Genomic DNA, 27,396 nt, shown 5'->3' on the forward strand with positions numbered 1-27,396 from the left:
TGGTTGTTTCGCTGCCTTTTGGAATACCCTGCACTGCACTCCCCCAGCACACACCCACTCATCATTGCTCTCTCTCTCTCTATCTTGAAATCTTTATGAATTCAAGATTTGTTTTTGCTGCTACTGATTTTTGTGTATATTTTCAAATACGTGCCTCTGTGCAACCAATTAGACATTGATGTGTGCGTGTGTGAGTGTGCGTGTGTGTGTGTGAGTGGGGAGCTGGCTCCCTGCTGCCAAAGCAGCAACCAGCCCGATGGGCCATTCCTTGTCGGTCAGTCGCCAGCGCCACGAGGAACGGGAAACGCGGGCCACCAACACCCACGGGATAAATATTTAGAAAAATATTTCGAACCGCATCGAACCGCCGACGAAAAAGCGAAAGTTGAGAGTTGAGACGCAATTCAATTTGGCCAATAAAAAAACAACCAAAACAATGACATAGATCCCCGATTCGGGCCGAAGAATATCGCGAATCTGTACGCGAATTTGTATTGTGCAGCAAAAACAAAAAAAAGGGGAAGTCGGACGCGTGCCAGGCACTGGGCGGGCGTTGACGGTTGACGCTGGCGTCGCAGTCGACGCTGACGACATTTTGTTTCTTTTCTTTTCTTTTCATTCTAATTTTTCCTCGTTTTTCACTTTCCCATGTTTTTGCCGGCTGTTGATCGTGTCGTCGTGTCGTGGGCCTGTTGCCGGCAGATCCGCTCCGAGCGGTTTCAGTTCTAGTTGGGTATCTGGCGACGAGTGACACACCAAAGGCAGGCAGAAACGGAGACACAGACACAGTCACAGTCACAGTCAGAGAGGCAAAATACTAGAAAGAAAGAAACAACGACAACGAATAGCAATAGGAATTAGGAGCAACAAGAATTTAGTTGTAGATTTCGCTGATTACACACACACACACACACACAGAGAGAGATTTTCCGATTTATTAAAACAACAAATTTGAACTGCAATTATTAGTCGAGTGACCGGGAAGACGCGTGACGTGACGTGACGTGACGTAGACGATGCCCAATAATCGCAATCGCAATCGTAATCGCAATCGCAACAAACGCAATCGAAACCAAAATCAAAACCAAAATCAAAACCAGCAGCAGGAGCAGCGGGAGGAGGATACCCAGCCAGAGGCAACTTCTTCTTCCATTGATGATAATGGAAATTCTGGCAGCGTTTCAAATGGATCGGCAACGGACGCTAACAGCAGCGAAAACAGCCACAATGTTGCCGTGGATCCACAGCTAGAGGTGAGGGAAGAGCCACCAAAAGAAGCAGCAGCAACGGAAGGCGAAGGCGAAGACAAAGAGAAATCCACAATAAACGCAGACCAAAACGAAACGGAAGCAGAGCAACCTCCAACGAGCAGCGAACCAACAGAAATGGGTGCCAAAAACTCCAAGCAACAGTCGGAGAAATCCGGCAAGCGATCGAGCAATGAGACGGAGCAGCGGGTGGAGCAGGCACCACTCAAGGCTCCGGGTAGTCCGCGACAAGCCAAGGTCATAGTGCATCGCATTGTGCGGGAGGTGGATGAGCAGCAGCAGCAGCAGCAGCAGCAGTCAAACACCAGTCCAGAACTAAAAGACGAAGAAGTCAAAGTGCCAGAAGAAAAGGAAGTTGTTGCTGCTGCTCCACAGCCGCTGCAGCGCAGCACAAAAGTGATTATCCATCAGATACGCGTGGAGAGGGATGTGGAGCAAGCACCTAAAGGTAAGCCCACCTTCGAGGAGATCAGCACCACGACACCAGCACCACCAGCTGCGCTGAGCCTCAGCACAGACGGCACAGGCGGCACACTGTCACCGCCGCCGCGCTATCTGGTGGAGTCACCCAAGAACGTGTCTGGAGCCGGAGCTGTGGGACATTTTGGGCACTTTGCACGCGACATGCAGATACAGGAGCTGGAGCTGGAGCTGAGCAGCGACTGCAGCTCCGGGGAGTTCAATGTGCTGCAGTCGCCGCTGGTGTGCGAGGTGGACTCGGAGACGGAGGCAGCCGCCCCGCTGGATCTGCAGCCGTCCAGCCGCGCCGAGCAACAGGAGCAGCTGCGGCAGAAGCGCGCCCAGAAACGGAACGCCCTGGAGTCGCACTTCTTGCCGCAGCTGATGAACCCGCGCTACCTGGACAGCATACTGGAGGAGAACAGCGATCTGGCAGGTGTCGGACTGGCCGGCGGCCTGCATCGCAGCAGCTCCTCCGGCAACGATCAGGCGGGGATGCGGCTCCACCCGAAGCTCACCGAAACGTTCCCCAAGAGCCAGCTGGACTTTAGCCGCCGCCACAAGCGCAGGGAGGAGCCGGTGGCCCTCATGCTCGAGACGAAACTGATTGAGGAGGCCAGCGACCTCGAGAGCTGCACCCGACTGCAGAGCGCACTGTCGCCGCAGTCCGAGGACGCGGAATTGGTGTACCTCAGCTCCTCCGCCTCCAGCAGCATGTCCGACCTGATGGAGCTCGAGCTGGAGCAGGCCGCAGCGTTGGCAGAGCGTGCCCTGGTGGATCTGGACACGGATGCCAGCAAACTGTTCCGCAGGCCCGACGATGAGATGAGCAGCACGACCACAACGGACGCGGCCACGTCGTCGAACGAGACGGAAACGGAGGGGGAACCGGAGATGGAAACGGGAACGGAAACGGAAACGGACACGGAGAGCCGCGAGAGCACACCTGTTAACCGGGGAGAGGGACTGGCATCGGCTGGCAGCTCGTTGTCTTCGCTTTTGAGTGCCGCCACGCCGACGCCGCCCACCAGCGCAGAGCAGCCGCAGCCGCAGCTGCCGAGAGCAGAAGATACATTTGTATCTTTCGATTCGATTCGCGAACAGCCGCCAGTCCGTGGCAGCATCGGCAGTATCGGCGCAGCGTCTACGCTGTCGGCCACGCGAGAGGAGTTCGTTCGCAACATGGACAAGGTGCGCGAGTTGATCGAGATGACGCGACGCGAGGAGGAGCAGCAGCAAGGGGAGCCACAACAGACGAGTATCGGTAACGGAGTGCCTGCTCCGGAGCAGTTCAAGCCACGTTCGCCCTCACCCTCGCCCTCACCCCCGCCCATTCCGCCGCCACCCGCTGGCCTACAGCACTACAATCCCAACAGTCCAACAATCCACACAGTGTCCCTGCCGCCACTGCTGCTGAGTCGGCAGGAGTCTGCGGAGTCACACTGCTCGGACAGCACACAGCACAGCCAGTGCACGGCCATCAATTTGGCCTCGCCCCCGCCTTGCTTTGCCAGCAGTCCCCCGCCACAGACACAGCAACAGCAACAGCAACAGCCACCCACACCACCCCTCAGACAACAGCCGCAACATGCACCACAATTTCCTGTTCCTAAATCCACTCCTGCTTCCACCTGCACCCACCCAGCACTTCCCCCAGCCCAGCAGCAGCAGCAGCTAGAGTCAGAGATTTCAGTTGCAGATGACGAACCGAAAGCAGAAGCAGAATCGGATCCCATTAAGAAGCTGCGGCTGCTGTGCACCGAGACCTTGGCTTCCATGCCGTATGGTGAGCAAGTGCTCGAGGAACTAGCCAGCGTGGCACAGGATATAGCAGAGCCAGGAGCACACGAGCACCCACAGGAACCCGCGGCAGCCGCCACGATGCCCTACCCACTGCCAGCAATGCCCCACATAAGGGAGCTGCAGCTGTCCACCAGCACCAGCAGGCACGAGAGCAAGTCCTCGTCCTCGTCCACTTCCGCTTGGCTGGGAATGCCCACGCAGGCGGATCCCAAGCTGCTGGTATGCCTGTCGCCGGCACAACGTCCGCTGGTGGGTGAGACCAAAGCCGATCAGCTGCTGGATGATCATCAAAAGTTCGTGGAGCGTCGCGGCTACCATGAACTGAGCAGCGCCCAAGTGCGTGCCCTCGACAACGAGCAGCAGGAGCAGCAGCAGCAGCAAAAGCAGAGCGAGATGCTCAAGACGGCGGCCATGATGCGAGAGTTGCGCAAGAGCCTGACACCCACGCAAGAGCCACCGCCAGTGCCAGTGAAGAGCGCCGAAACAGCGGCCAAGGCGAGCGCCAAGAGAGATGACGCAAGCGCCGATCCGAAGAGGAACGGATCGTCATCGAGTGAAAATAAACCAAGGCAAGCAGCTGATCCCAGCGAGCACACAGAGAAGCAGCAGCAGCAGCAGCAGCAGACCCGATCCAGCCATCAAATGAACAGCAGCACGGACGTGAGATTCCCAGCCACCACCACAATCGGTGGCATGGAGAGCGAACTGGCCAAGATGTTCCCCAGCATGGCCCAGCAGCAGCAGCAGCAGCAGGGAGACATCTTTGAGGAGCAGCGCAAACGCTTCTCCAACATCGAAACGACATCCAGCAGTCAGCCAAAGGTGCAGCATCACACCAAGCGGTACTCGAACATTGAGACCAGCTCGTACGAGTCGAAGAAGCGCACGGAGAATGGACAGGTGATCTATGACATTACGAATTCCAGCCACGAGAGGCAGAGCAATCTGCCGGCGGCTGATTCAACCGATCATGCCCCGCCGCCGCCCATCCCACCACCGCCAATTATGTCAGCAACGAAATTAAACGGTTCGACTACGGCAAACACTTTCATTGAGGATGATGACGCGACCAAAAATAGCAGAGAGAGCGGCCATGGGGAGAGCAAGAGCGGCGGCGGCACGTATGAGGAATTTCGGCAGCGTGCCAAGGCGGCCGTGGATGCCATTGGAGCACCCCGAGGGCCCCCCACCAACGGATTGGACAATGAGAAGGTGTTCAAGGACTTTGATCGACTCTCGCAGCAGATGAACGCCGAGCTCCAGTCAACGCGGGAGCGGCGCGAGAAGTCTGCCTCGCTCTTCGATCTCAGCGGGATGACGCGGGGTCAGGGTCTGGGTCAGGGTCAGGGCAAACACCCGCTGGAGGAGCTAAAGCAGCGTCGCCACGCCCACATGCAGGAGCTGGAGCGAGAGATTGAGCGTTCATCGAGATCCCGGCAGGAGCGCATGAGCTCGGTGCCACGGAATGTGGAGAGCACAGGACAAACGCCCCGTACCCACGAGATTCCCATCGAGCTGGAGCAGCAGGAGCAGCGCTCCCGTCGTGCCGAATCCATGTGCAACCTGAGCGAGCCACGCCCACGGCCACACACCTCCGCGGGGCACTACAATTACAACAGCAGCGCGTCGCAGGATGATTGGTCGCAATATGCCAGCGATCTGGGCTACTCGGAGAACATTGCGCGACCCTTTGCCCGCGAGGTGGAGATCTGCTACCAGCGACAGAATCCCAGGCAGTCGCAGCCCATACGTGCGCCACGTCTCTCGGCCAGCACCAATGACCTGAGCAGTGGCTACCACCAGCAGCAGCAGCAGCAGCAGCAGCACAGCTTCGATAGCTTCAACGCTTATGGGGGACGCAGGACACACGCGCCCATGCTCAGCCAGGCGCCGCAGCAGCAGCGTCCGCACTATGCCAGCTGCTACTCGATGATCGAGCGGGATCCCAATCCGAAGTACATCAGCACCACCTCCAGGCGGGGCGTGAGTCCGGGCCCCGTGCCACAGGCGAATGTGTTGCCGCCGCCAGCCTACGACCGCCAGCAGCGGCGATCCTCGTTGCCGCGGGAGCTGCACGAGCAGCAGCTCAAGTACATCCTGTCCAAGGAGGAGGAGCTGCGCCTGGAGGTGGAGCGCCTGCAGCTGGAGCGTCGCCGGCTGATGGAGGAGATGCAGCGGGCGCCGGTTTTGCCGCCGCCGCAGCGACGGGAGAGCTATCGGCCGGCGGCCAAGCTGCCGACGCTCAGCGAGGACGAGGTCTTCCGCCAGCAGATGGCCGAGGAGTGGATGAACAAGGTGGCCGAGCGAGAGGAGCGCCGCCAGCACAAGATCATCAAAATCTCCAAGATCGAGGACGAGCAGGACCATGCCACAGAGCGGTCGAACATCAGCGACGAGTTCCTCAGCGCCGTCAAGGAGCGACGCCACAAGCTGGCCATGCCCGCGGACAGCGACTGGGAGAGCGGCGCCGAGTCCCAGCCCCAGGCGCAGGCGCAGGCGGGAGTCGCCGCCAGCAATGAGTCGGATGCGGAGGCAGCGCCCGTGCGCATACTCGAGGGCCAGGCGGAGGCCAGTCTGCGGCAGCTGCCGCGGCATTTGCGCGAATTTGCCAAGTTCTCGACGAGCGAACAGCTGCCGGATGGGGCGCAGGTGGAGCGGCACGAGGAGCAGGAGAGGCGCGAGGAGGCAACGGACAACACGCACAGCAGCGCCAGCCACAAGACGAGCATCGTGAAGACGTACAAGGTGTCGCGTCTGCCGCCTTCCGTCCAGGGTGAGTTATCCTCCTCCGACTGCGCCTCCGCCTACGCCATCGGAGGTGCAGGTGGAGACGCTGGGACGTCGCCCAATGCCAATACCAATAATCGTTATCGCAATCGTTATCGCAATCGCTCGCAAACGGCGAGGCTCGTTAGTCGTAATATTCCCATTGGATTAACTGGACTAACCGCTTCCGTAACTAGTGCCCGCTCATCGCCCGAACCAGATGCTGCTAATCGTGGTTGTGGTTCCCGTTTCTCCCCCATCCTGTCCCACTCCCCCACAGACACTCCATCCAGCACCGCCATCAATGTTAATCGTCAGTCGGAGTCCAACTCCTCCGCTGCCTCCACCATTTTGGGCACTGCCCTTGTCGTGGGTCTGTCCCTGCTGACAGCCTGGAATAAGTTTGTCTAAAAGTTTTCACACTCCTTCCTACTCATCGGTGTATGGCCATTTCCCTTCCTCCCTCTCACACGCACATCCTCACTCTCCCTCTCTGTTGTATTTATCTGTCTCTCTCTCTCTCTCTCTTTAAATATCTCTCACTCGATTGTTCATTGTGTGCGCCTTGCTCCTACTCTACTCCTACACACAGAAGATGCAACCGCAACCTCAACCTCAACCTCAACCGAGTCCAACTGCAACATAAACTCCTCCTCGACAGGCCCACGGTCACCCCTTCCGAGCATGTTCGATGGCGGCCTGAAGGAGCTATTCGCCGGTTCGCCCTTCCGCTCCCAGATCTTCGAAGAGTTCGACAAGTACTGGCGCAACTTTGAGTCGAATTCGGCAGCATCGAACAGCTTCTAGAGAACGAAAGAATCCCACGAAACCCTTAAGAAACGGCAGCAGAACCACAATCCCCTGCCTCCCCTCCCACGACTACCCCCTGCATGGCCACACTCCCTCTCCCACTAAACTCAGCTCCCCAATTAGGTGAAAATGAATGCAAATTATTTTGTGTGTTTTTGTGAAAAATTATTCAAATCGAAAACCAAAATTTATATCTAGTATTGTTTAATGTTAAATAAACGAAAAACTATTCAATTAACCAGCAAAATGTTTATTGATATTTGATTACGTGTCGTTGCATTTCATCCTGTACACCCATCCGCATGCAATTCCATTTAGTTGTACTTATTTATCGAGAGAGTAGATCGATGATTTGCTTGAAGCTGAACTAATCCATGTGTAGATGCATTCCTTGTAAAAGAGTCCTTAAATTTAAACTTTTCATTGCATTTTACAATAGAAAACTAATTGGAAGCGGGCAAACCAATTCCACTCTGTGTAATTGTACAGAAAATATGTAAAGTTGTACAATTTTACATAATTATCAGTCGAGAAGTGGAGAAGTACAGTCCTGCGACTGCAGAATTATGCAATTGATTTGAATTCAATGTTTCTCCAGCTAACTCAGTTATCCATTCATGTGATCATTCAATTGAATTCCATTTGTTAAGGGGAATGATTCGATAAATGAACTGAAAATGATGATGAACTGGACAAGCAAATCAGAATCGTGCCACTTGAAGCAACCATTAAAATAGCTCAAAATAGCTCATGGAGATAGAGATTCCATTCAAAAGATGACCTAAATAGATGTACAAACGCTTATTATTTTCTGTTCATGTTTCTGTTCAGCCAGGCTAACCATTAATAAATACATGTTTAGGTTTAATCTTAATTTAAGTTAATCATTTAAATTGCCTTTTAACTGCTCAGCCTCTGCGCTCAAATGTCTTAGGGCTGAAATCGGCTTAACCCACTCGCCCCACCACCCCTCAGAGAGGCAACAGAATTTGCCAGAGACGACAGTCGAAGGAGAAGATAGAAGAGCTGAATCGCGATTAAGCGGAAATTTTAAATTAATTCCATTCAATTGCATGGAAACAAAGTGCAGTCCGACCCGAGTCCGACTACGACCCGACAGACGGTTCGTTTGTTCCAACGAAGAATTACGGAATCGGGGGCAATTGAGCGGAGAGACAGAGACAGAGACAGAGACAGAGAGAGAATGCAGAAACCTAACCGAATGCTATCATTTAGACAGAGGAGCAACAGCAACAGCAACCGCAACCGCCACAGAGACTGCACCGGCCATGAGTGTAAGGCTGCGACCACGACCGCCCAAGCAGACGCGCTTCCTACTCAATCCGCAGCAGCTGCAGCGTCAGCGGCAACGGCGCAGCTGGTCCGAGAGCGATCTGCTCAAGGAGATTGACAGCGAGCTGCAGCTGGCCAAGGGCTTCCTCTATGCGAATGGTGTGTCAAAAAAAACGAAACCCCGAACTCCGATCTCCCTTTCCCACTGCTAATCTGTGCCGCTGCTTGTTGAGTGTCTCTAACCCCACCCATTTTTGGTTACAGTTTACAACTAAATTGAGTTTTATTTTAGTTTTCAACTTGTACAATTTTCGCGCCTCCGCCTGAAAGTATGCAGCGAAGAACGTGCACGATTTTCAGGAAAACTCTGTGCCAAATTGCGTATACGACGTGAGCACAGCCACCTCTGGTCATTTCCCACACTCTGTCGACTGCCTATATGTATGTACGAGTGCCTGTGTGTATATTCTGTTCATAATTTATGACCCACTTGAGTCAAAGATCTGATCTCTACACACACACACACACACACTCGTAATCTCTCTCATTCAGGGCCTCCCTCTCCGGTCTCTGTTTACGAAAGCATCCAAAATAAAAAGGTTGTTTATACTACACACTCGCACGCCACTGGGCGAAGGAAATGGGCAAAGCATTATGTATATTTCATGCGAGTTGCGAGACGCGGAGAACTTTCGTTCAACAAATTTGTTGTCTTGCGCTCGCACACAAATTGAGATTTTTGGTTTGTGGTTCGGCTGGGATCTTTTGGGGCGGGCCGTTTTTGAATACGTTTTTGAAAGGCGAACGAAAGAAACGAACGGGCAGAGCAAACAACCTGCATGCAAATGAAAAGTAGTCTCTTTTCGTAGTCGTAGTCGTAGTCGTCGTCGTGTTAAAGTCGTGTGAGCAACGCGAAGGCGCGTTCGAAAAACCAAGAAAAGGAAAATACAAAAAATTACAAAATAGAAAATAGAAAATAGAAAAAGTCTGAAGTCAGAGATCAGAGATCAGAAATCGCTTCTATATTTCCAACGGCAGAAAGAAATGGGGCAGGGTTAGTCGATCGTTTTGTATTCCAATTTGTTTCTGTGTTTCTGTGTGTTTTTCCGTGTCTTTCCGCCACCCCCTGCCGCCTGCTGCCCCCACCGCATCGGCGGAAACGCAAGTGATTCGAGGAGGCAGACGCGTTCAAGTGAAGTGAACTGAACTGAGTGAAGTTTCTCGCCCCCAGCCCCTGCCCCAAAATCGTATCTATTGTAAATCCGTTCCTCAGTTCCCTGCCCCCTTCGACTTTTGCAGAGCACACACAGAGCACGGGCACGGGCACGGGCACGGCGATGTTTGCACCAAAATTCAAGGCACGCGCGCCTTCAGGCTCAGGTAAATGGCAGCAGCTGGCGGATGCACCACCATCGTTGAGCTGCAACGATCAACAAAATGGCAAACATGACGTTTACAGTGGGGTTTTCAGCTTGGCTGTGATTTTCCTTTGATGATTCAACCTCCAAATCTGTGTGTGAATGGAAATTTCAATCTTTGAGTTGCTTGAGTAAATTCCCGCGAATATCGCATACAAGTTTCCCAATCAACTTTTCATCTCTCGATTTATAGATTACTTAATGAAGATTTCTCCATACCATTTGCCGCTTTTCTGAACTTGATTTCGCTCACGTTGCCCACTGGCCGTTTCGGATTGTTTATTTTAAATATTTCACATTAGTTCATGTTAATTGTGCGCACACCAAACACACACCAAAATTTCCACATGATTTAGGCGAGCAATTCGGAAAGCCCAAGCTGGAAAAGCTGGCGTGTGGTGGGGCCTGCTGGAGGTGCGCCATTCCTAAATATACAAAATGACGCAAAATGCCACGGAGCAAATGAAAATACGAGTAGAATATTTATTACAATATTTGCCATGTTCTCAATTGTTGTTCTTGCTGGCCACGGCCCACACGGATGCCGACTTTTACAGTCTCCCAATAAAAGTTGCCGCTAAATAGAACCAACAAGCAGAGATTTTCGTGCTCCGCCATGTCGCCCTGGCTTTTCTTTCCATTCTCCATTAGCCATTGTGTGGCTCTCCACGGGGGCGTACGCAAATCCATCAAAAATCCATCGTTTTTCTCGATTGGCGTCATCTGATGGGCAGATACGTAGCTCCGGTGGTGGCACCGGTGTTGGTAGCATATTGATAGTTTGGTAGCGATCCCTCCCATACACATATTTATTTAAAGCATTAATCTGTGCGAGTTCTATGTTGGTATTTTTAACATTCCCCTTCGCGCTGGTTCTATTTTTTTTATATTTCTATTTTTTTGTTGTGCTTTTTATACTTTTTTGCCCATGCCAAAGAATGGAAAAAGTATAAATTCAAAGACTTTTAGTGAGTGAAAATAATTTATAGGCTTCGTTTTTTGTTTTTTGCCATAAATTCAGTTGAACTTGAACGAAAATTTCGCGTATCCGCGTATCGGCGGAGTGGTAAGGGTACGGGGACTGGACGTGGATGGGATTCAATTTTGGTTGATGACGTTGTCAGGGAATTCAACTGATTGAGATTTCGAAAAGTGCTTTAATGATGGATACATTCAAGATCACAGGTATCAAACATTGATGTACGAATTCCATTTAATAATGAGTAAACAAAATGAAAAATATATTTACTGAAACGAAAATATATTATGGTCCTCTTCTAGTTGAGTATTTCTGCTGCTTTCTTTGATGATCAATCAAGCAGAATGTGCGGCTACTTTTCTATTGTTTTGTTTACAAATTTACCAAGTTAGAAGATCGATTCAGTCCATAACCAAAGGCAATTAGCAAAGCCACAAATATTCACTCCATAAATAAGGCAAGCTCGGGAGTCCCCAACTTCCACTGCCAGCCCCCCACCCAATCCCCATGCATTCCGCATAAATCAACTCAGGAAATGCTCTCAATTTGCCACAGGCAGCCGCACCCATACCCAGTGCCAGTCCCAGGTTTCCGACTCGAAAGCAGTTCCGAACTCAGTGGAACTCCAACTCCCAACTCCCAACTCCCCACTTGCCGTTCAGATTCAGTGACAGGTTGCCGAGAGAGAGAGAGAGAGAGGCATCCATCCATCTGTGTATATCTATCGCGCGCCTTCTGCAAGCCTTTCTTTGTTGTCGTTGTTGGAATTTCACAAGGCCAACGCGCGGGCTGGGCTGTGTGGAAAATACTTTGGAAATGGAACTAAAGTGAGAATTAAATGGCTTTCCCTACTGCAGGTTCCCCTACTTATTGTTGTCGCTGTGCCCGTTTCGTTTCAGAATCTTTCTTGTTGGCGAATCGATCAATTTCAAATGAATTGCCTCCAACAACGACATTCGAAAATGCGACTTCTGCTCGACTGCGGGCGCTCCTCCTTGAGGGTGTGCCGCTCCATCGCACTCAAGTGCCTTTATTAACATTTTTGTTTTCCGAGCGAATTTTCCGTTTGATTTGATTCTAAAGCAGCAGCAGCAGCAGCAGCAGCAGAAGCAGCAGCAACAGTGGTTGCCCGGCCACCGGAAGTGCCCCACCAAAAGCGAACCAAAAGCGAATCGAATCCAAGCCGAGCTCGAGACTCGCTTCCAATGACAATTGTCTTTGTTTGTGTCTTTTGTTTTTGTGCGGTATTTGTTTTGTTTTTGGTCTGGCTTTGCCAAAGAGTTGTTTTGTTTTTGGGCCAGCCAATGAAACGCAATGAAATCATTCCCCCGGGGGAGTCTTTTGTCGCCGCCGCCGCACACACACATTTCCGTTCCATTTCGCATTGCACGCATAAATGGCGCCCAAGTCGTGGTCGGGGTCGGGGTGCGGGGTCGGGGTGCTCTCGTATGCCCTCCCCTGTCCGCGCTTGATCGAGCACCGAACTGCTCCCACAAAACGAATCATTGATCAACTACTGTGGGGTACACTGACTAGGTGCTGGGCACTGTGGAGGAGCGAACTGGGTGTGTTGCCTGCCTGCCTGCCTTTGGCTGCTCGCTCGCTGATTTTGGCCTTTTGTCTACAGTCTACAGTCTCGAGTCCCAATCCCAATCCCATTACATTCCCCCATTTGGGCCAGCGCTGGCCGCGCTCTGCTCGGTGCTGCCGGGTCACGCAAAATTCAGTTCGCCTCGAGCCGTGCGCGGAGTCAGCAACTCAAACAGCGACATCGCTCCGCTCCACAAATTCCTATCCGTATCTGCGTATCTGCGTCTCAGCGTGTGTATCTGTGTGATTATCAGTGACCCATCCTGTGCTTCAGCTAGGTAAATCCATCAAAATCCAAATGCTAATCCGAATGTGACTCAAGAACTCTGTGTGTGTGTGTTTGTGAATTTGATTGACATTTGGAAGGAGAAGTTTCCTTTTGATTCGATTGTATAATTCAATTAAGTGCTGATTGAATAAAGACGTCAGCACACCCACACCCACACCCACACCTACTCGTACGAGACACCATGACCAAAGAAATCCGCCAACATATTTAGAGGCAGCATCGCTGCTGCCTTGCCTCCTCCTCCTGCTGTGTGAAATACGTGTCAATGTCTCGAAGGCAGCAGCCATCAGCATCATCCATACTCATGTATATGTGCACCCTTGTGTATCGGTGTACCGCTGTATCGTTGCCTTTAGCTGTGGGTTTTGTTTTTTTTTTTTTGTTACAGGTGGCAAATAGATTTTGGCTAGAGCCAATGCAAAAGGCTGCACAGACACAGGCCCGGGGGTTTCTTTGCAAGTAATTGAGAGAGGAAAACTTATTGGGGAATTTGTTGTATAAGCAGCTATAAATTAGGACAATTTCGTCACTAAAAATCTTCCTTTAACACTCTTAGGAAAATCGTTATAACTATACGACAGGAATTTGACAAAAGGCTGGCCAGGGTTGGCTTTTTGAGCTTAAAAAATGAGTAGAAATCCAACCTGAATTATCCGCGGGATGAACAGAAGATTCTCACTCGTTACAGCACTTCCTTTGGCTCAATTTCTTGTGTTGTTGCTTATATTTCGTGGTGAACGTTTCTTCTCCGCTCTTCTGATCGGGGAATCCATTTCGCTGTGGGTCAGCAAACACTTGAAGCACACCTCGTGCCGTTCTTTAACGGTACTCAAAGACACATACGTGTAGACGTGAATCCGTGAATATCTATTTGTGTGTTGGTTGTGTGAATGCTAAACATGCGCCAAATGCTATGACTCATCCGCAGCGCCTTTTACACTCCTCCGTCCGATTGTCCATCCGGCCATGTGTGTGCGTGCCTGAGAGTTGTATGCGTGTGTGTGTGTGTGTGTGTGGGGCAAATTTTGAATGGGTGCCAAATGGCGGCTTCCTTGGTCGTCGCCGTTCGCCGTTCGTCGTATTAATTATTGCTGTTCCACGTCGCTATGTTTGTTTGTCAATTTGTCTTCGCTCGGTTTGTTGACTAAACTATTTTCGAGAGAAAGAAAAGAAAAGAAGGGGAAGAAGGGGAAGCGAGGTGAAACCACAGATTGCGAGTATGAACCTGTTGACAAGTGTAAATCTCCGCGGGGGAGAAGGAGGAGGAGGAGGAGGTGGAGGGTAACTCAATCTCTGAACACACTCGATATCCGGCGCCCCTGAAGCTGTCATGTTTGCCATGTCCCCTCGACCCACGCTCAACCATTCGAAACTTCCAACAGGCGTGTGGACACCTTACGGTTCTGCCAGCGATCTGAACCACAGCTCATCGGCAGCGCCCACGCCCCCGCCGCCACCCACGCAGCCCGTGTGGACGCCGCAGCCATCGCCAGCGTTGAGCGGCCGCAAGGAGTTCCGTCCGGTGCGCTTCGAGTCGCCCACCCTGCCACGTCGCTACACGGCCCTTCAGCAGCAGCAGCAGCAGCAGCAGCAGCAACAACAGCAGACGACAACACCCTGGTCGCACACAAACGGAGACGCCCACTCCGACTACACCGAAACGGATTGCAGCGCACAGTTTGGCCCAGTGGCGCCATCGGCCAGCGTCTCGGACAAGATCAGAAGTAGTAACACACACAGACACCCACACACACACACAGAGTGCCTGTCCCTTCTCTTTGTCCCTTTTCTCTCTGTTTGTGTGCCCTTTCCACTCGTTCGTCCCTTGCTAATCGATCGGTTCTCGTTTATCGCCCCCAAAAGCCTTTAACCGCTCAGCCTCCAACTCGGAGCTGCAGAGGCCATTCGTGCGCCGCCAGCTGTCGGACACCAGCCGCCCAGCCTATAGGCCCAATGAAGTCAGTAAGTATCCAGAACTCAGAGTGTTGGCAAATGACCACAGGGGAAGCACACAAAGGCTCACGTCGTTGCACACCCGCAACCCCAAACCCCAAAGCCCAAACCAAATTCAAACCCCCACCAGTCACAAGCAAACAGAACTAACCTCAAATTAATCTGCGGTTTCCAGTCTACAAAGTCAAGCACGAGTATATGAGCGAACCGGAGTCGGACAACGATCGTCCGCGCAAAATGGCACAGTTAGGTCGAAGGCAATACGATGGCATCGGTCCGGTGACCAACGATGGAATGCCCATCATACTCAGATCGGTAAAGGACATACAGTGGGGCTTGGGAGGGTTATAGCCAACAGTTGTGGATTCGATTTAAAATGAAATTCCCCTATTCCAACCCAAAAATGCAGGAGGTCCAGGAGCCGCATCAGCATGAGTGGTACAAGCGCCTCTATCAGACCATACACAAGCAGAAGAACGGCGGTAAATGTCACTCCCACACTCCGACAAACATTTCGGGCTGAAGCATTATCCATAAATCTCCATGAATTCCAATCCCCATCCCAAATCCATTACACTCCCCTCTAAACCCTTCAAATGCTTCAGTCTGATCTACGGTTTCTACTCTTTTCGGTCTTCTGTCTCCTCACAATATCTCAATCTCATTCTCCTTCCATTCGCTTTGCCCCAGATGATTTCGTGATACGCTACAAGTGTCCCAGAGGTGATTCTTTGATCTATAAACTATACCAAATTTCTGCCCTAAGTAGTAGCTCCTCCACCATTTGCCACTTACCCGCTTTGCCCTTGCGTTGGCTTTGGTGCTTGTGCGCTCTCTCATTGCCCGTAGTCTTTGCTCAACCAATGCATGCATGCTGTAAAATATTATTATTAGTATTATTATTTGGCATATCTCGTACTTGATTTCTAGCTCATTGACAATTTGGAAGCTTATTTGTACTAAATTTCACGACTAACCAACCAAACACACCAAACCACAACCACAGCACAAACGCCTAGCCTAACATCATAACCACAGCATTGGTAGAATCCCAGCAGCGAACAGTAGTCAAGTAATCCCTGAACTAATGTCTGTCAATTGTGAACCCAATCATATATAGCCCGTCCGTCGTACAAGAGCAACGGTTACGTGTCCGAGCCCGAACCCAACTACGACTCCGACTACTCCACGGTGAGATATCGCACACAGAATCCGCATCGTGTGCAGTCCGTCTCCTCGGCTGTCAATGTGCGCAACCTGAGCCAGGACGAGAAGTGAGTGACTTTATTCTGTTATGAATATCTAAAATATACTAAAAGTTTGTGCTCCTTTCAGGTTGTATGGTACTATGCCAAATCCGATCAAGTCGGCTCAGAACTCATATAAAAATCAGCCAGGCCGCATCGAGGACTACACCACAGGACATTCGTCCGTGTCCGAAAAGGAGAAGAAGGAGGTAAGTGCCCAGCCACAACGACCACTCATCAATATACAACTCATCGGGGCTCAAATCACAATCATTTAATGCTTCTAATCCAGCTGCAGAGCTAGACTCCGCTTAATTAATCCCCTTACGAGAATATTTATACGACACTTGAAGGTTCTACAGAAACTCGAAAAAAGAAAAGAAAGAAAAAGAAGTAATTTATAAATATTATTGGTCGAATTTATCTTATATTGTCTGTCTGAAATTAAGTTCCCACCTGAATATTCTTCACTTTCCGCCTATTTGGTTCAATTCTTTGACTGTTTATGCGTAATTATTTGTAGAAACTTGCAAGTGTCGCGTATTTTCGCGTATCGGCGATGCCTCCACCACCCGTGCACTGCCATGATATAATACCTGAACCGAAATCATTCTCATACACACCCATAAAGTCATTCAGATCGCGCCAATATTCTAACTCACGGCAATTATGTATTCTATTCACAATTCTAGTGGTGGGACGAAGTGATGGACATCTTTAACGGGGTATGGCACTCTACTCTACTATATTTGTATTCCTAGATCATAACTACCGTTACCAAAGTTTTAGTTTTAGCTTTTAGTTTCCGATTTCCGTTGTTTTCCGTTCTTTAACGCTCCCACAAAAATCTCTGCTCACCGAATCAACTGTATCTCTCCTGTCTCCCCCCCCCGTCTTTACTGTCTAACTGATCCGTGCGACACCCTGCGAAAAGTGGCTTAGGGAGCACACGCGCATACCGCGCATTATAATAGAATTTGTCGATGATTTCGATGGCTTCGGAGTAAGTTTGCTTAGGGCGAAAGAGCAAGGCAGGATCATCGCCAAGGCACTTGAACTAATTCAAAAAAAAATCAAATTAAAGCAAACCAAAATCCACAATTGCACTTGGCATCCAAATCCTTTATCTAATCTAATCCATTATCCGTGTTCTCTTTCCCCACACTAGAACTTAGAACAATCGAAACTATCTCCGCTCTACACAGAAGGCAACTTGTCCAGGTAAGAACATGCCCAAAGGGGGTCGGGCACGCAGCCGCTCAGACATGCACAGACATGCACAGAAACGAAGCAAAAAACGTTTCTTGCTTCTCTGCCGCAGCGGTTGTTCGCTGTGCATTGGCCGAAGCCACACGAAGTTGCTTCTCTGCCGCAGCGGTAGTTCGCTTTTACGCTGCGCTTGCGCCGACTGCGCTGCCGGCCGCTGCTGTAAACATCTCTGCTGACATTCCACCCTCTGTTATTTGCAGAGCTCTGGCCAAGGAATCCGGCTACACCAGCGACTCGAACCTAGTCTTCCGCAAGAAGGAGCTGCCCGTCAGCAGTCCCCTCAGTCCCGTGGAGCAGCGGCAGGCCTACAAGAGTCTGCAGGCAGGCGGAGAACCGCCACTCTTCGGCTTCCGCAAGCCAGCGCCCGAGAGGCCCAGAGGTGAGTCTTTCTTTGTTCATTTCTCTAATGCTAATATCTAACATAAACAATAAGACGCTGGCCTAATCCACTGACTTAATGTAATCCAAATGGTGTTGGTTCTATCGGGTCTCTTGATCACTCTTTTACTAGTCTGTTGTTCCTTTTCCTCTCACACACACACACACACACACACGTACACACTGCTCTCACTCGAAGTTGTTCGTTCGTTCTGTCCTCAAAGGCAGACAAGGATGTAGGCACCTGTTGAACCACCAAAAATGAATCACCCACCAACAGGCACTGGCACCCAATCCAACATTCAGCCGAAAGCCGTCGCCTAATCCAAGTCGAACTCTTGTCCTCCCCCCCGCAAAGAAATTGTGGAGGAATTCGAATTTATACAGATCACTCCGACCCTCACCAAGATACGTGTGAGCACCAAGGAGCTGCAGGAGGACGAGCCCACAGTGCCCAGTCCAGTGATTACTCAGCCACCACCTCCGCCACCTCCTCCGCCTCCTCCGCCGCCAGCAACAAGCCACAAGAGCAGCAGCGGCAGCCCCAAGATGTTCTCGCAGCTGTCGAAGACTCTGCCCTCGTTCATTCCGATGAGCAAGAAGCAGCAGCAGGAGCAGCTAGCACCTGCCCCATTGCCACCCAGTCGCAAGTCCTCCTGCACCAAGAGCACGGTGCGTGTCTCGAGCTCCACCAAGTCCCGCCACGAGCAGTGCTTCCAGCCACCGGGCGGAGGAACCATCACCCTGAGGAAGGTCGCCACCTCGTCAAGCAGCTCGCGCCGGGAACCCATCTCTAGGTCCAAGTCCGCTGGTGCAGTCTCCACCCTGTTGGCCACCCTCACGGCCTCCACCAAGGAGACGCGCCAGAAGGATGGCGGCACCTGTCGCGTCACCCGAGTACAGCAGCAGTCGCGTCTCCGCTCCGTGAGTCCCAGCCGCCGTCCGGTTCGGGTGCTGGCCCTGCGCCAATCGAGTCGCAGTCCGGTGGCCTTTGGGCGGAGCATCTCCAAGGAGCGCAGCTTTGCCGAGGAGAAGAAGCGGCTGGAGAACACGCTGCCCCCCAGCCGGACCAACTTTGAGGCCAGCACCAACATCCTGCGGGACCCGTTCCTCAAGTCACCGCAGGAGGTGCGCGAGGCGGTGCGCTCCTATGCCACCTGCAAGGCGCAGCACACGCGCAGCAAGTCGCTGCCCCGACTGCGCCAGAGCCAGAGCCAGAGCACCGTGAGCACCACCACCAGACAGACGATGTGCTTCCCCCAGGTGCGCCCCCAAACCCTCATCGACTGCGGCCGATCCCTGCGCAAGGTGCTGCCCAAGAACCAGGCGAAGAACGCCTCCAACGACAGCCTGCCGCGCAGCAACTCCACCTTCTCCATCGACTCGATGGGCAGGCAGGAGTACGTGCCGATTGCCCCGCCCAAGATCTATGTGGGCAAGGCCAAGCCCAGCCCCAGCCCCAAGTCTAAGTCGCTGGTTCCACTCCAGAGCAGCCGCAGCGAGGGCCATGTGCCGCGCAAGCGTCAGGTGGGAAAGCCGCCCGCCTCCAGCAACCCCAAAGCGAAGCATCCGCCCGTGTCCGTGCAGTCGTACAGCGACACGGTGCGCGAGAAGACGAACTTCTGGAACGACTACAATGCCAAGCAGTCCGTCTCCATGTCCATGTCCATGTCGCTGCCACAGCAGACGGAGTACAAGTACTGCTCCCTGGAGCCGGAGGATGTCTACGACTATGCTGGCAGCGCACAGGCTCAGCCAGCGAGCAGCTGCATCGAGGATCTGGTGTGGAAGTACGAGAACAAGGATCGCGATCGCGATCGCCATGCCAAGCCATGCCAGACGACAGTCACGGACATTGCCCGTCCCCAGTCGCCACAGCCGGACTATGAGAAGTCCCTGGAGCGCCGTTTCTCGCCCACGCGGGAGGTTCGAGTGCCCCAGAATCAGAATCAGAGCCAGAGCCAGAGCCAGAACCAGAGGGAGGTGCGCTCTCCTTCGCGTCGTCGCATCGACAGTCTGAGATCCAGCCAGCGGCAGGACAGGGAACAGGCCATCGCCCGGGCCAGCAGTCTGAGCAGCGCCGATGATCGCAGCAAGCGAACGGCGCAGCCGGGAAGCCTCTACCAGTGCGGGGATCTGGCCCACAGTGCCACCTCCCTGACGTATCTGGAGCGGCACAGCCCCAGCTGTAGGTACCGCAACAACTGCGAGCGTTTCACGGATCTGAATCGATTCTACAGCACCCTGGAGCGGGTGGGGCAGCTGGAGAGAGCCACGTCCTCGAGCAGCTTCCATCCCTTGCGCAAGGACGCCGAGTTGCTGGCCTTTGACGAGTGGCGCAAGGTGCGGCTGCACGAGCGGGCCGAGAAGGAGCTGCAGTATTTGGTGGGCAAACTGCAGCACGATCAGCGGGAGCGGGATCTGCACTTCCGCTCCAAGGATGTGGGCGAGATCAAGTGGCGCCAGGAGGCGGACCAGGCGCTCAGCACCAAGAAGAAGTCGGTGGAGGATCTGCGCGAGAACTTTGAGCAGTTGCAACTCTTCAGGCAGCACCAGCTGGAATGCCAGCTGCAGCCGGTGCAGCCGGCGCAGCGCCACTGGAGACGCAACACCGTGGCGGATCTGGCCAGCAGCCTGGAGCAGCGTGTGGTGAGAGACGACACCGAGATGGACCGACACCTGGACAACGATCTGGTCAGCACTCTGTCCAAGGATCAGATCAAGAAGATCACGCAGCAGCTGAACGAGATCTATGCCGGGGGTGGCAACCGCAAGGGCGCGGCTGTCGAGGAGCAGTATGTGGTCACCGTGGAGAAGGGCTCCGCCAAGCCGGGCTCCCATGCCCACACCCTGAAGGTGCGCTGCAACTCGAACATCTCCAAGGAGCAGCTCCTCGGACCCGTTCTGCGCAAGCGCGAGGAGCAGCAGCAGGCGCAGACGCAGACTCTGCCACGTCCCACGCGCAGCCAGTCGCCGGTGGTGGTGGCCAGGGAGACGCGCGGTGCCATTGCGGCCAAGAATGCCGAACTCACGCTGACCAGAGCCCCCGATGTGCCGCCCCGTCCAAAGCCCAGCGAGGTCAAGGGCCAGGCCAAGACTGCAGCTCCCCCGAGGGTTGTGGAGCAGGAGCCGGCGGAGAACATTGTCCAAAAGATACAATACTTTGAGGATAGACAGTTCGAGGAGCCGGCCAAGACCATCTACCACGCTCGCGAGGACTCCTCGCCCGACGAGGCCGAGGTGATGCGCCTCATCGAGCACAACATGCAGGCGCGCCAGAAGGCCCGGAACCAAGCCCAAGTGCTCACCCACACGGAGCTGAGCAACTCGCTGACGGATCTGAGCGGCGTCTATGGGGAGCGACCCGCTGCACGGGTAAATTTTCACTTGCACAGCCCCCCGCTGCGCCCGCCCGACGAGGCGGAGGCAGAGGCAGAGCTGCTCAGCTTCGAGAATGGTTCGCCCGGGCCAGGAGACGCCAGCCTTGAGCTGTACGACAGAGAGTCCTACTACCGCTCGCGCAGTCTCTCGCCCCAGTCTCAGGTGTCGGCCTGCTCGAGCTCCTATCTGCAGCGCGTCTACACGGGGGAGGTGCAGAAGATGCGGCAGCACTTCGAGGGCATCCACCGGGAGTCCAACGAACAGTCGAACGATTTTTTTGGGCTTAGCCCGCTGCGGAAGGCGCGCAGCGATCCCGAATTTAGTGCGGGATCAAAAGACGCCTCGGGCAACGCTACGGAGGCGAAGCCGCAGAAGGAACCACAGCAGGATCAGCAGCAGGATGCCCACAAGTTCGAGTTGCGCAGGGCCACACCCTCGCCGGAGCGCGGTCGCCGGCGCCAGCGCAGCGCCCAGGATCGTCTCATGCCGCACATCGATGTCATCAGCAAGACGGCGGCCCTCAAGCGGGAGCTGGCCCCACGGAGCGCCCTGCGCAGCCTCAGCAGCAGCAGCAGCAACTACATCGAGCGTCTGCGCATGCGCTACGAGTCGCCAGATCCCGCCGATAGCCAAACGCGGACCATCAGCCATCTGTCCACGTCGCATCCGGATCTGCGGGATGTGCACGATATCTCGCCCCACCTGTGCGCCGACTGGGTGGCCCACAAGCACCCGCAGCCCATCGACCAGCCACGTCCGAAGCTGCCCAAGGCTCTGCCCAAGAAGCCGCAGCGCGTGACTCCGCGCGCCAGTTCTGCCTCGCCACCCCGTCCGCACAGGTCGCCGCGTCACCAGCATAGCCGCCAGCAGACCAGCTCCCTGCGCAGCAACTATGACGACATCTTCGCCAATCAGAAGTTCGATCCGAGAATGCATCGCCCCAAGGCACGCTACGTTCCGGATGGGGCAGAACAAGCCAGGAGGAGCCCTGCCTCTGGCGGCGGCACCACCACCTTGGAGCGTCTCAAGAAGACGATGGCGGTAACGTTTAAAGGTGATTAACTGGTGATTAACGAACAACTTCCAGGGAGAACAGAGGGGCTGGGCTGGGGTGGGTGTGGGTGTAGGTGCAGGTGTGTGTTTGGCAGTGTGAGGGGAAGGGAAACAAAACTCTAACTGGTGCGAGCTTCTACTCTCCGCTATGCTTCGGTTGTCGCAGCTGCTGCTTTTGCCATATAAGCTTGAGGTTCCCCCCTAACTATCATTGGTTGTAACTATTCGAAATTATCCATCCTTCACTTTCTATCTGTTATCTGTAATCGTTGGCGCAGATCCCGACTCGAACGCGCCCCCCATACCCCCACAGCCGCCAATCAAGGGCCTCTACAGCTCCTCCTACGACCTACAGTACAACACCGACACTATCGATGGCTCAGGTGAGTGATGAAGTTGTTGGCAAGACCCAAGACCCGCCCCGCCCATGCAGAAGGGCCGAAACGCTCTAAAATCAATGTTGTTTGAGGTGTACAAAATAATGTTACACAATTTGTGAGACACTTGCTTTAAAAACTTGAAGGTGCTGCGTATTCTTCACCCTTTCCACCCTTTCAATTACCACAAAATGCCTTGCATTATTATTAGGACAGAAGACTTTTCGCTTAGGCTAAAAAGTATACCCAGAGATCGTTCACGTCGTATCATCAACGACACCAAGCCATCACGTAACTGGTTTAAAGACCGGAAATTCACTTAAAGTGGAACCCGCAGGAGTTCCATTTGCTGCACAATTAAATTCCTGTTAGGTCACCAGCTACGCCCTCTGCTGCTGCTGTCGTTGTCGCTGACCTTTGCTAAAAGCTTTGCTTTTACTACCGCAACAGCGGGCAAACGGAAAACGAATTTCCGCAATTGGTGCAATTTCGCTTCGAAGGCGCGCCGGACATTAGTTGGTTGGGCCAAATTAATCGATATGTCCAATGGAAAGCGACGCTGACCTGCTTATCAAGCACGCGGCACACTCGGCACAAAAGCCACCTGAAGCACCACCCCATTGTGTGAACAAGTGGACAGGGAAGGCCATAGACACCAACCACCCTGCGCACGCTGCCGTTGCCCGACGACCCACGTTGCCATGGCCAAGACAGTGCCGTCAACAAAACAAACCCCGCGTGTGCCAGCCAGTGGATGTGGAATACCTGTCGCGGCCGCTAGTTAGTTTCAATTTTCCGTGCCAAAACGTGAGAGTCGCGCACAGCTCAGCTCAGCATATCGATGAGTCCTCGGGTCCGAATTATGCAACTGTCGGATGAGTCCTGTACCCCACAATGATACATCAAACCTTGGCACCGCGTCGCAGCAGCACCTACTCCAGCCAGCATGGCCAGAGCCTACATGGCAACGGCAATAGCAACAGCAACAGCAACAGCAACGTTAACGGAAGCGGCTATGGCCACGTGAGGAGGAGCCGTCCCACTCAGAGTGTCCACTGGCGGCAGGCGCATCCCAGCCAGAAGCTGCATCGCAGCTGCAATGATTTAGAGCTGACAGATGACAGGCTGTCCCAGCCGGAGCAGCCCCCTCAGCAGAGCTGGTGGCGCAGTTCCGAAGCCAATCAAAATCCCTGGCAGCGGCCACACAGCAGTGGGGCAGACAGCAGCTCATACAACAACAACAACAGCAGCAACAAAGTTGTGCATCCGGCGACGGGCAGCAGCTGCGACATTGCCAATTGCGGGAAAATTCTTTGGATACATCGTCGAGGCTATGACTACTCCGGCCCTGCGCCCATGGTGCCACCCCATCCACATCAGCCGTCCAATGGTGGCACGGGAGTGGGAGGGGGAGAGGTGTCCTATCACATGGTGGGTCTGCCGCACACACCACTGCCGGACCAGCGACGTGCGTACTTGGCCAATAGACATGCAATCGGAGCTTCTATTCCTCTGCTCGTGTGGCAGCAGCAGCATCAGCAGCAGCAACAACAACAGGAGCAGCAGCAGCAGTGGCAAAGCAGTTAGTATTGATCTGATATTAGATACCAAAAAATGTGAAAGAGAAGAAGGAAAAGTGATCAATCGGCCCCCATCTCTCTTTTGGCACTTTCTCATTTGATTAAGCGGGCAAGCGACCTTCCTGTTTTGCACTTTCTCACGGTTTTTCTTTTGCAAAAACCAAAAAACCCGTTATCACTGCAAGTACTGCAAGTGAGATTGTGAGAGCCACAGATATATAGAGAGAGAGAGAGCGCTTTTGGCACTCGCGCGCTCTCACGTTCGTTCCGAACTCTGCGATAAAAAGCTTCGAGCAAAGAGCTTTGCTTCAAGATCAAACACGTGCACAGTGGGATGCATGTGAAACGCATAAAATGAATTTAGCGATAAGCAGAAATATAAATTTAGTAATTTGATGTGCAATCATTTTACACTGACAAAAACTAGTCTTAATTTCATGTTTAGCAAACAAAGACCCCACCCATGCGGGCTCAGACTGGTCCCAGTGTTCGCGAAGATTCACACACCCCACAAAAGCAACAACAACAACAACATCAATTAAACGTGACTTTTGGTCGGCGGCGCCGTCACACAGCGCACAACGGAACTTGTAGTACGCGACCGTTGATTTCTGTCGCCCCACGTTACTCTCACTCTCCCAGAGACGAAAGTCTTTGACGTCGGCGCCGGAGCTCGCTCTCCCGCCCCATTCAGTTTGGGTTTCTGTTTCGGTTCCGTTTTCGGTTTCAGTTGAGCACAACGCGTGCTACGGTATAGTTGGGGATCTTTGGGTAGGTACGAAGTTTTCCCCCGCCCCTCGAGTGCTCACTGTCTTGCTGTAGAGACGGGGGTGGGGGGATCTGGTGGAGCGTGAATCTCGTGTTTTGTTGCTATTCGTTCTTCTCTGGTTTATCAGACAATTGCCTCAGTCTGGCAGGCCTTCGATCCGGCGGACTGGTTCTGATTCTCATTGATTATTGTGACTAATAAGCGGCAAATAGACAAATACGAAGACGGGAAAAACAACAAAAACCCATTTAAAAAGTTAATTGAGCGTGAAAGGAAGGAAAAGCCTTGAAAATTCCCTCTTACTTGGGTGTGTTTGTGTGTGTGTGGACTTTCAGTGAAAGATGAAAATAGGCAACGCTTTCGAACACTTTCGAACGCTGGCAAAAATGCGCCATAACAAATCAGTGAAAGTGAAAATCTCTCAAGTGTCAATTAAATCTCTTTTGAAGTCACTTCGTACTACATACACAACATACGCTCGTACACAAAGCCCAAAGCTGTTCCTAATTGCTGGCTACGCGTACGGGGGTATTTGTAGCACAAACATTTGCACAGCCCCAAGACCGCACCTCTTGGCGCAAGGTTTCCCACCGTCAAGGGATTTCCTTGAATCGGGTCAATAAATGGATGCGTAGTATTCCATCTTTATCAATATGCAGCGCAGTTCCATTAATGCATCAATTGAATCGAATGGATCTGATGCGAATTTTTCCACTTACATGCTATACATACATATGTACACATTTTTATATGTACTTTACATAGGCTAATGTATGGGCAATTCATATGCAAATGTGAATCTCTTGATGATTCTTATCGCAAGGCTAAGTGGCTTAGCACAGCTCTAAAACGTTTCTGGTTAATATGGGCGCATAGAGCGGGGCTGGCTTCCCCTTCCCGCTCCACTTCGTATCCAATTAACTGATTATCATTATTTTGCTAACGAGCATTAACTTCAATTGCAGCTCATTGCTGAGCGGAGAATCAAGAGAAGAAGCTTAAATCAATTTGAGCTTGCGACACGTCACGTCTCCCATCCACTCCACCCATTATTGTGGGTAGGGGGACGGGTTATCTCTCTCTCTCTCTGTCAGCTGCTTAGCTAGTAATGACGGGGGTGGGTGGGGGCATAGGGTGGGGTAGCTGTTTATTTGCTTACCAATCGGCAGACAGATACAAACCTCGCCGCGACTCAGATAAGCCAGGCGTTTCGTAACAGTAGCAGAAGCAGCAGCAGCAGCAGCAGCAGCAACGACAACTGACAGCCATGACAACGATTTGCGGTGAGATCGTCTTACGATTCAGTTTGCTATTTTTAAAATAAACAAGCTGGAGTAGGGGGCTAGAGGAGGGAGGGATATATCTGGTACTCTGGTACATTCTCATGAGTCAAAAATGTCAACAGCTTGGCGACCTTAGCTTCGATATTCTAGCTTTAAAAATGTCTGCAGTTGGGGGATAATCAGCAAAGAAATCCATACGAAAATCTAGCCTCTACCATGATGGGGACCAACGCCCTTTGGGTTAATGTCAGTCTCAGCTTAAAAGCTTCAGCCAGAGCCTGAATACCTTTTGCCGCATCTCGCATCTCAACAGAATCTCCCAATCGTTATTATGACACAGACGTCAACATTCACTTCAAGACACCGATAAGGCATGAGCAGAAGCAGTACATACCGGAGGAGGAACTAGCCACACGCCAAGCGGAGCATATGCAGAAGCTCTACCACGAGGAGCGACGCCGCAAGTATCTACAGGAGCTGCAGGACATGAACTCTCGACGCCACACGGACAACTTTACGCCCTCGCAGAAGTCACCGATCGCCCTCAATCGCTACGATGACTTCCCCACCGACGTGACGCTCAAGTCGCTGGTGGGTCCCAAAACAGTTGCCCGTGCCCTCTACAACTTCCAGGGACAGAGCTCCAAGTAAGTTCTCCACTTGCACTCGAATGTTTGCAGTTTCTAATGGATTGTCCTTGCAGAGAGCTCTCTTTCCGCAAGGGCGACACCATCTACATAAGGCGGCAGATCGATCCCAACTGGTATGAGGGCGAACACAATGCGATGATCGGACTGCTCCCAGCGAGCTATGTGGAGGTGAGTGTCGTGTCTCTCCCCGTACAGTTGATTGCATGTGTCTAAGTCTGTTCTCTTTGCCGTTGCACAGATTGTGAGCCGCGATGGGGCACGCACTCCGTCCAAGCGGCCATCGGAGGGCCAGGCTCGTGCCAAATACAACTTCCAGGCCCAGTCGGGCGTCGAGCTGTCCCTCAACAAGGGAGAGCTGGTCACGTTGACGCGTCGCGTGGATGGCAACTGGTTCGAGGGCAAGATTGCCAACAGGAAGGGCATATTCCCAGTGTCCTATGTGGAGGTAGGTTATCTCTTGCACCTCTTTAACGTGAATGACCCAAGATTTGATACCACTTACTCACACGCAGGTGCTCACTGACATTGGAGCCGAGGATATTGCGGCCAGAACGACGACCGTGATCAGCAGCCAGAGCACCACGAATCTGCGGCCCAATCTGGATGTGCTGCGCACAAACATCAACAATGAGTTCAACACGCTGACCCAGAATGGAGCTCAGCCCGTGAACGGCATCCTGAAGGAGACACGAACGCTGCACAAGACGGACGCACTCCACGTGGACACCAGCTCGGAGCCACTGGCGTGAGTGCAACTTGCGCCTAACCTCTTCCCGGAGCT

The 27,396-nt window shown here is 52.8% G+C and overlaps 1 protein-coding gene across 31 annotated transcripts in view; it reads left to right on the forward strand.

Annotated features, from left to right (window-relative positions):
* Nucleotides 1–27,396, forward strand: part of LOC117592457 (sorbin and SH3 domain-containing protein 1) — a 37,003-nt gene that overhangs the window by 8,520 nt on the left and 1,087 nt on the right. Inside the window, exons 1-18 of one of the 31 annotated variants that reach the window (XM_034286263.1) lie at nucleotides 9,288–9,453; nucleotides 9,699–9,779; nucleotides 14,058–14,399; nucleotides 14,539–14,637; nucleotides 14,804–14,943; nucleotides 15,038–15,110; nucleotides 15,319–15,351; nucleotides 15,749–15,902; nucleotides 15,964–16,084; nucleotides 16,568–16,600; nucleotides 17,044–17,096; nucleotides 17,345–17,523; nucleotides 20,022–20,024; nucleotides 22,235–22,339; nucleotides 26,279–26,612; nucleotides 26,669–26,783; nucleotides 26,854–27,060; nucleotides 27,128–27,360. In XM_034286263.1, coding sequence (XP_034142154.1) covers nucleotides 9,444–9,453; nucleotides 9,699–9,779; nucleotides 14,058–14,399; nucleotides 14,539–14,637; nucleotides 14,804–14,943; nucleotides 15,038–15,110; nucleotides 15,319–15,351; nucleotides 15,749–15,902; nucleotides 15,964–16,084; nucleotides 16,568–16,600; nucleotides 17,044–17,096; nucleotides 17,345–17,523; nucleotides 20,022–20,024; nucleotides 22,235–22,339; nucleotides 26,279–26,612; nucleotides 26,669–26,783; nucleotides 26,854–27,060; nucleotides 27,128–27,360 — 2,315 coding nt within the window. In that variant the 5' untranslated portion in view covers nucleotides 9,288–9,443. Of the gene's footprint in view, nucleotides 1–111; nucleotides 6,304–6,888; nucleotides 7,345–8,342; nucleotides 8,559–9,274; nucleotides 9,454–9,698; nucleotides 9,780–14,057; nucleotides 14,400–14,538; nucleotides 14,638–14,803; nucleotides 14,944–15,037; nucleotides 15,111–15,318; nucleotides 15,352–15,748; nucleotides 15,903–15,963; nucleotides 16,085–16,567; nucleotides 16,601–17,043; nucleotides 17,097–17,344; nucleotides 17,524–17,880; nucleotides 21,958–22,234; nucleotides 22,340–24,626; nucleotides 24,685–25,902; nucleotides 25,966–26,278; nucleotides 26,613–26,668; nucleotides 26,784–26,853; nucleotides 27,061–27,127; nucleotides 27,361–27,396 lie in introns of those variants that run through there. The other 30 variants (XM_034286264.1, XM_034286246.1, XM_034286248.1 and 27 more) reach the window with 30 other exon arrangements.

The sequence above is a fragment of the Drosophila guanche genome, unplaced genomic scaffold (genome assembly GCF_900245975.1).
Source record: "Drosophila guanche unplaced genomic scaffold, DGUA_6, whole genome shotgun sequence".
Classification (NCBI taxonomy): Eukaryota; Metazoa; Arthropoda; class Insecta; order Diptera; family Drosophilidae; genus Drosophila; species Drosophila guanche.